Below are 8,491 nucleotides of genomic sequence, written 5' to 3'. Positions count from 1 at the left end.
GCCCCACAATGCACTGCAATGCCATCTATACACGGTCTTTTCCTTAACCTCGGAACCGCCAGTAGAATGCCGATGAATCACCGTTAGTTTTACGGCAAGGTATTGGAGGATGTGGGTTATAGTACAATTACAGAACTCTTGGTGATTGTATAGTGTTATTTTATTACAGCATTCAGCTCGACAAAAAAGTTGCTTGGGCTCTGTCGCTGGTAAAAGCTCAGGAAATTTATCAAACTAGTGAGATTGGACGAAGTACGGGAGGAAGGTACTGCAGGCTTGCGGCCCCTTATTTAATTTGCATAAATAAGCGTATTGCAAAATTTTACGCTTGGATCGTGCTTAGAGGACTCTGGTTCGCCTGTGAATCTAAAAAAAATCCAAATACCTTTGTTTAAAATCTGGGATGGCACAAGAGAAGTTAGAAAAGCTTTTTTGGCGGATTCCTTTGCGCACTCTTTTCAAAAGAAAGGTTGAACTTCGAATTGATTACGATCTCATAAAATTAAAGCTATAAATGATAAAACGATCTCAGAAGGTACTTAGCATGGAACTTGTTGAATGTATACCGGGCTCAGTTTTGTACTTTATAGGTAAAATTAGTGATTCATTAAACTGGAGGGGCGGGCATTTGACCACTTCGCGGGGCCTGAACGGTGGAGCATTTGATCATTTAATTTTCTTGGCCCGCATCGGGTAGGGAATTTTTTTTCAAAAAGTCAAATGCCCGGGGGGGGGGGGGGGGGTGGGAACCTTTGGAATTGACTCATACATAACGTTTAATTTCAAATACATAAATTTTAGTTGGTCACTCTTCTAAACCGTTTATATAGATAAGTCCGGTTATTTGTGACCCCACGTCCCCATCATCCTAATAGTAATAATAATAATACTTTATTCAATCAATAAACAACATAGCGCAGCTATTTTCGCTCAACAATGCTCAGCAATGAAAAAAAAACAATGCAAAAGCAGTAGAAAACCATATCCTAACGACTGTTATGGACGCTTGCGCCTTGGCTTCCTGATTTGTCGTCACTCTTCTACATTCCATCGATCGTCCGCTGCAAACTCTCTCGCGGGCTCAAAATGGACTTCCGCTGACCTCAAAGTTGGCAGACTCTGACATTTTCTGAAGTAGACAGACCAGCATTGAAGTCGTGTTAAATATTTTAGGATTTGCTTGTAAAACATGTTTCAGATTCCTGGGTCAGCTCAATCACCTAGCAAAGCTAGTATAGAAGAAGAAAAGAAGGTCGCGAAGAAAGCCGTATGGACGACTGTTGAAGTGTTTGTGGCATATGTAGCTATTCTACGAATTGGTAAGCTGCTTTCCACGTGATCTGATAAACTTTTAGATAAAATCAAGTTTAACTTCATAGTTACACAAAACTTGATCAAAGACTGAGTGATTAATATCATGTTTTGCAGCATTAATAATGCCTAAGTATACGCACCTGCAGTACAGATTCTGCAAACTTACTTTGTGGAGGATGTGACGTCATAGCCGCCATCTTGATTCACAACCACAGGCTAACCAGTCTGATAAAAGAAAAAAACATGAATATTTGTTTGGTTCTATCACTAAAAAAGCTCTATCTCGTCTTTTGCTACATGCAGAATGTAGTTTAAAATCTACCAGTTTTGTCTGTAATCACAGAGTGGGACAATCACGAACGGAACCCTCAGATCCATGCTAGGTGAAAGCCCAAGATCGAATTGGAATTTTAGAAGTTGATTTTTGCGGAGGGAGGAAAACCGGAGTACCCGGAGAAAATCCCTCGAAGCACAGGAGAGAACCAACAAACAACTCTACTCACATGCAAAACCGAGCACGGCGGCGCTCGAACTGGGGTCGCATTGGTGAGAGGCGGCACATTAGCAGCGCACGCCACCTGTGCTTCCCATAAATAACAAAAGAATTTGGTTGCCAACCATTTTTCAAAAAGGTCTTCACAGTTCCTTTGTTTTACCAGGCATTTCTGGTTGGTGCATGTATGGCAATCGGCGATTGCTTAATGTATCACATGAAGTGTCGTTCCCTTCTGGCAGAGGCTAGCATTTTCTTCCAGCAAAAGAAAGAGAAAAGGAGACTCTGTCAGCAGAGAAATCATCCTCTGAGTCTGGAAGCATTTTCAAGAAAACCAAAATAATGTTTATTTTATGAAACTTGGCAAATTTACCAATATTGATATAGAAGAATTGATTATGATCTCCATTTTTTGCAAAGCAATTTTCCAAAACACTTCACCAGTATAAAATTAATAAGATCAATTATTGATTGATAAGGGGCTGGCTGACAATAAAGTATGTGTGATTGGCAAAATTACAAACTGCAAGCAGTCCCACTTTTCCCTTATACTGACTCTGACAGTAAAGACGGGTGTTTTAGGATTCCTGTGGACGTGTGCAGAAATTGGAGCCAAGTAAGCAGCTGAGTAAGCGGAGTAGGGAGAGGATCCAATCTCAGTATATGTCCACAGAATCCTGAAACGCTTGTCTTTATTGAGTCTGGAGAGAAAAGGGTGACTGCTTTCAGTCTAGCAAAATGACTCATAATAATTATTTTATTTTATTTTCTATTCAGCACCATATGTTTATGATATGATAGCATAAGGAATACTTGATTTGTCTGTGCTCGATGGCAACATGCTGTACTCCCTAAGATGATACTTTACTGTACATACATGGATGGATATATCTACTGTTTATAAATGGACATTGTGATGTGCTTATATATGGCTTGTGGAATAAGCTTTTCTGCATTTTTCTTTACCTGGTTTTGACTTGGTTCTGTCAAACATTTATACTAGTAAATGATAGAAAGTTCTTGATTTATATTAATATTATCTTGAATGTACTGTGCATTTCTTTCTATGTATTCTTCTATATGGTCTTCTATATTCTGGATGTTAATCAGGCTCGAAGGAAATAATTTCATTAAAAAATGATACTAAGCATCAGTTCAAATTAATTTTCAAGCATATTTAAACAAGGTCTAACTTCTAACACATCAGTGTATTACAGCTGTTTTAAGTTGGTGAAAGTTTTGTTACATATTGGATATATTTTTTACAACCACTACTCCCTGTGTGGGGCCTTTTCCTGTTCCCCTCACATTCACTACCATTACGTTACTTATTTACAGCATACAACGCTCAACTTACATGTTGATTTTCATAGAGGGAGGACACTGGAGAACCCAGAGAAACCCCATGTGGAAAGTGAAAGAACAACACATTGATAAAGGTAGCACACTACAAGTAAAAGCCAGCAGCTTGTAAATTGATGGCTTTCATTCCATGATTTAAAAGGAATTCAGAAGTGGTTTTTCCTCTTTGAGTAGGTAGGAAAATCCACCAATGCCTGCCGTGAGACCCCTTACTGATGTGTACAGGGGAGGGGAAGGGAGCTAGATTGATGAAGATGGAAGGCAAATTAATACAGACAATTATCCACAGAGAGCTGTGCTTGCATCTAGTTTTGTTTGGTACAACTGTTTTTAATATCTTTGAGAGAGGTGTGCTATGATATTACACAACCTGGTAATGATATATATTTACAATACACTAAATTTACTGTGTGATGGTTTTGGCTCGTTAGTAATCTCACTATTTTGAAGATTTTTCATTACAGCAAGCCACTACTCAGCATGCAATATTTGGTATTCGTAATAAAACATTTCAAAAGCAGATGCATGTAAATAAACTCAGACTATGCTGAGGCTTTGCACCATCTTGTGATGGCAGCCATGACACGAGGCACAATGTTCAACAGTCCTGTTCCCCTGAGAAACTGAATTATTTCTTATGTAAATCAGATTTGACCAGAATCAATTGTTTCTGCTTCCTGTCATGGCTGCCACACAATGATAATGTAGCCCCTATTAGCCATGTTTTAAAAAGCACATTTTTTTAATGCGAAAAAAAAAGAACATTTCTTGTTTAATCTTTTTCTCATTTTTCTCCTATAAACTAAAATCAGGGTTCGTGCTACTCCTTGAAATCCTTGAAAAGTCCTTGCTTGAAAAATTAGGGAAAAACGCCAAGACTCCTGGAATACTCCTTGAATTTAATGCAAACTTAATGCTATTTCTAACTTTCCTTTTGAAATAACAATTAAAATTGATTGAAGAATTTTCGTATATTTTGTAAATAGCCTAGCTGAATATCTGGGTACTTCTGGTAAGAATGCGTAAATTAAAGATCTATTTATCTGTAACATTGAATCAATGTTTAAACTATTTTCTAATACAAAAAACTTTGTCCTTGAAAATCGAATTTTTGTGCTCGAGAAGTGCTTAAAAAGTCCTTGAATTTTGTAACGAAAATATAGCACGAACCCTGTAAAATATAAGACATCTAACAGTGGCAAATGCAGCTCATGTTCAATCACTTAGGGACTTCAGGTTTATGAGTACATCTATTTTGTATTGATTGTTTTTGGCAAAAGCAGAGAATGTCTCTGCATAAAGTATATCTGTCAGGCATAAACTAAAGATATTCCTCAGACGTTCTTGGCTTCACAAAACACTTCACTTGTCAACTACATGATCCAACAAATCCAACTTGCCTGGTAATTCAAAACATGTTAGTTAATCCATGGTTTATGTTTCCTCTGACTGTAAGAACGCGACCTTTGCTTCATCGTCATATTCACTCCTGAAGAAAGAATAACAGTTTTACAATTTAAAAAATAACAGTTGGCAATTTTAAAAAATAAGAAAATAGCTACATTTACTCACTCCTTGTTGAATGACATGGAAACATGCTTTTTGATTCCACCAGCTTTCTTTGCAAGGCAATACACAGTACAGGTTATAATAATAGTTAGAAAAGCAGACATGCCAACTACCAGTCCAATCCAATGCTGCTCTGCCAATTTTCCTAAGTGAAGAAAGGAAAACATTCACATTTTGATATAACACATATGTAGGGGCCCAGTGCATGATTTTATTTTATCCTTTTATTTATTTATTAGCTTTACAACTAGTAATTATTTAAAAATAAACTATTAAAAACACTAATGGAGTGAAAGAACAACAGGGCAAGAGCCCCATATAAGGTTCCTCCAAAATAACACCTTGCAAACACTTAATACTAATATAAAAAACATTAAAAACAGAAAAATACTGACATATCTATATCAAAAACTAAGAGCAGTAAGTGATGTTGTATTAGCGGCATTTATAACATTATGTCTTCCAAGTTCTAGTTCTGTCAACGTCAAATGTGTAGTTTGGAAAAGTAGTGTCTGTAAAGAAGACGTTTGGAATTAAGTTTTTGTAGAAGAGCAATTACGAATTGAGGACAAAGCTACCTCACCTGCATATTTCACAAAGTTCCTTCCTCCCTTGTTTCTGTTTGAAGAATTCACCTCGAAGAAACTAACATTGGTAGCTTTCAGAAATACATCATCCATCCCATTTTTAATTGCATGTAATATATGTTTCCATTTCTTGTTTGGGTGAGCGTCATTACCAAAGGAACCAAAAATAAACATGGATCCCTTCTAAAAAGAGCAAAATGAAATTAATTTACATCCAAACTAGTCATATTTTATTTGATCTTTATCCATCATTTTGATTTCTATGATCAGAAACATAACATTAAAGTGCAAATACCAGTAAGTGACAGAGGTATATATGTGTTTGGCTACATTGATATGATGCTACATCGACTGCCACAAATAATTAGCAGTATCACCTAGAACTGATCTTTTAGTCTGTGGACTGGAGAATTAGAATTTCCATGGGGGTGGGAGGAAGGGCCCAATTCAAAGAATGATATATAAATATTCCAGGGCCGTAACTAGGGGGAGCACAGGGTGCACGTGCACCCCCCAACAGCCCAACAGTAGCGTAGTGAGGGGTGGGCACAGGGTGCACGTGCACCCCCCAACAGCCCAACAGTAGCGTAGTGAGGGGTGGGCACAGGGGGCACGTGCCCCCCCCCCCTCCAATTTTTAAACAACTTTTTTGAAAAAAACAAAAAACGAAAACAAAACATATTAAACCAAAACAAAAGAGGAAAATAAATTATTGCAACCTAGAAAAGTGTGCTGTATAAATCAGTTTATACGAATATGAATTTGTTTCTCTTTTGTTTGCCCATTTATTCGTTTATCTGTCTTATGGGGGGAGGAGTTTTTTTTGGGGGGGTCAGTGCCCCCCCAGCTCCTAGGTCTTCACTTCACCCCTGCCCCCCAATAAAAGCTTAAGGTCCGCTCATCTATCTACTTTTTTTTCGGTTCTGGTTTTTTTTTCGGTTCTGCAAATCAATGTCTGTACACCTCCCTGCAAGATCCCTGGTTCAACACTGAGTTGGTAATAAAAACTGATCAATGGTCCGATTTTATTCGATGTGCACCCTCCTTGTAAAAGTTCTGGTTACGGCCCTGTATTCTGATGCTACATCGACTTTGTTTATATACTTACTTTAATTGACTCTATACCCAATAATATAACATAATATCCTTACTTTAATTGACTCTATACCCAATAATTATAGCAATGCATTAACATAGCGCAGTTCTCTATCAACCAATCAGAGCATCGAAGGGAACTATATTATAATAAGGGCGAGGCATGGTAAAGGTCTGGAACTTTGAATCTAACCTTTATTATGACATCTTCTTTGTTTTTGGTATCCAATTTCCGCCATACAATTGCTGTGAGCATTTTGTTCTTGCTGTCGTACATTGTTTTGATCAGGTTCTTTGGTAAATGATAATTCTGTATCTTGTCTTTTCGAAGTGTTCCTTTTTGAAAAGTATTGCAATCCTTGAAAATTAGATAAAATATAGCATTAAATTTTGTTCCAAGACATTAATCACATTCCTTGAAAAATACCGGTAAAATACAGCATTACTACCATTATCATTGAAGTTTGACCCACAAAATTTGATATCAATCTCGTTCGCCAACTAGGATTCCACCAACGGTCGTTAAAAGGTTAGTTGGCAAATGAAACATCTAACTTTGCTGGTTGCACTTCAATGAAGGGGGGAATTTGATATTGAATTTTGCCTATTGTGTCAGTTCGTGACAATAATTCAAGACATTATTCCCCTATTCACAAGGGGAATTGAAAAGAAATGGGAGAATATGCTAGCTCACAGGGATGGTAGAAGACTTTACAAAGTGTGTGTTTGTGTGCTGGTGGAGGGAGGGGAGGGTGGGCTGGTTAATCTCTGTTTTTCTTCTTCTTAATGGAACTCAAACTAAAAGAAAATAAAGTGGCATAATTTCTAGAGTGCCCCCAGCCTCCCCCCTTCCCTGTCTCATTAAAAAAAAATTTTTTTTCTTGGTTACTGATAAGTTTACCCTAACCTTTGTGCACCCTTATTTAAGTAACTGGTCCATCTGACCTCTTTTCGTTAATGCTTCATCCTCCCAACACCATCTTTTTATGATGGTACTTTATCACTTTGCATAAAAGTCCGACAAACGCTCCAATATTCGATCCAACATGTATATTACGCCAACATTTTGTTGGGTGAAATGTTGGATCCGTTTGTATGTCAGGGCCTTAAAAAACCAAATCTTTAAATTTACCTAATTATGGATTAATTTTTTAACAAGTCGATCAATACACTTATAATATTATTATATAATTATTAGAAAATAGGTTCTTACTGTAACATTCCAGGTATATGTTTTATTGTTTCCACTGTTTACTATTTGCCTCCAGACGACGAAAGCATCTGCACTGGTTTCTTTGACAGCTTTAGGTGCATTGCGTTTTTGAGGTTCAAATCCAATAAGAAACCAGCCGGTTTCGCCGATAACAGTCTTGACCTTGAATCTGATAGTCTCTTTTCCTGGGTGTATCGTCCAACTGATATTAAGGTTTTTATCGAGGTTCAAGACGCCTTGATTTTGCTGGTGATCACGACAAGTACAAAGAGAAAACAACAATGATGCTGCAAACATCCACAATATGGCATTTTCCATGTTGCAATTTAAAAATTGTGCAATTCTTTTCAAGAGGACAGCTGTGGATACAGCGAAAAAATTAGAAGAATAGAAGAGCTGCAGCTCTAAATAAGATTCAAGGAACAATTCAAGATGTCCAGTATAATCTTTGAGCTTTATCTTTTGTGATATTATTTCTTGCGATGTTAGAAACCCGTTAAAAAGTCTGAAGCACTAAAGTGGTTTTCTCTCCAAGGTGAATTAGAAAAAAAACCCCTAAACTTGGCTTCTCTTCTCTTCTTTTCTATATTCTCCTGCTCTCCAAACAGCTCGAAGTTAAAGACGTACGTATCTCTTTTATGCAAATTATCAGTTAATCCCTTCAAATGAAATTGCATATTTTATTCAAATGACCAATTTTCTTTCAGCTCAGAATCAGCTGATGAGCGCTAACATCAGAAAATAATAATGCAACATACGTTGATATATCGCTAATAATCATAGGGTATTTTTGTTTCTTTATTATCTGAAGATTTAAATATGGTATCTGATTTTTTATAAAGATATTAGTACGATTAA

At 37.0% G+C, this 8,491-nt stretch overlaps 1 protein-coding gene and 2 long non-coding RNA genes across 4 annotated transcripts; 1 reads left to right on the top strand and 2 right to left on the bottom strand.

Annotated features, from left to right (window-relative positions):
- Positions 1–875: 875 nt before the first annotated feature.
- On the bottom strand, positions 876–1,728 carry LOC148905968 (uncharacterized). Its single transcript, XR_016121595.1, has 2 exons — positions 1,481–1,728; positions 876–1,129 (listed from the first exon to the last, which is right to left on the bottom strand). It is a non-coding gene; the product is annotated as an uncharacterized LOC148905968 (long non-coding RNA).
- Positions 1,114–2,960, top strand: LOC116296062 (uncharacterized). The gene is made up of 2 exons (XR_004197083.1): positions 1,114–1,319; positions 2,585–2,960. It is a non-coding gene; the product is annotated as an uncharacterized LOC116296062 (long non-coding RNA).
- A 518-nt stretch (positions 2,961–3,478) lies between these two features.
- LOC116296061 (uncharacterized) lies at positions 3,479–8,279 on the bottom strand. 2 transcript variants are annotated; one of them, XM_031704014.1, is made up of 5 exons: positions 7,634–8,279; positions 6,614–6,778; positions 5,322–5,508; positions 4,742–4,883; positions 3,479–4,658 (listed from the first exon to the last, which is right to left on the bottom strand). In XM_031704014.1, the coding sequence occupies exons 1-5, from the start codon at positions 7,949–7,951 to the stop codon at positions 4,604–4,606; spliced, it is 867 nt and encodes a 288-aa protein (XP_031559874.1). In that variant the 5' UTR covers positions 7,952–8,279; the 3' UTR covers positions 3,479–4,603. The 2 variants fall into 2 exon arrangements, with proteins under 2 accessions (XP_031559874.1, XP_031559875.1); XM_031704015.1 differs by having other exon boundaries at positions 5,322–5,505.
- Positions 8,280–8,491: the final 212 nt, after the last annotated feature.

Source organism: Actinia tenebrosa, unplaced genomic scaffold, assembly GCF_029948245.1.
Source record: "Actinia tenebrosa isolate PJP-AT-01 unplaced genomic scaffold, QUT_ActTen_1.0 PGA_scaffold6__47_contigs__length_16458017, whole genome shotgun sequence".
Lineage (NCBI taxonomy): Eukaryota > Metazoa > Cnidaria > Anthozoa > Actiniaria > Actiniidae > Actinia > Actinia tenebrosa.
This window is presented reverse-complemented; position numbering and strand designations above follow the sequence as displayed.

Bases quoted from the DNA above. Each gene is read 5' to 3' on its own strand.
- LOC116296061 (XM_031704014.1), bottom strand. From the start codon at position 7,951: ATGGAAAATGCCATATTGTGGATGTTTGCAGCATCATTGTTGTTTTCT. The intron at 6,779-7,633 runs GTAAGAACCTAT...CTAATTTTCAAG, and splicing joins CATATACCTGGAATGTTACA to GATTGCAATACTTTTCAAAA. The intron at 4,659-4,741 runs GTGAGTAAATGT...TTCTTTCTTCAG, and splicing joins TCCATGTCATTCAACAAGGA to GAGTGAATATGACGATGAAG.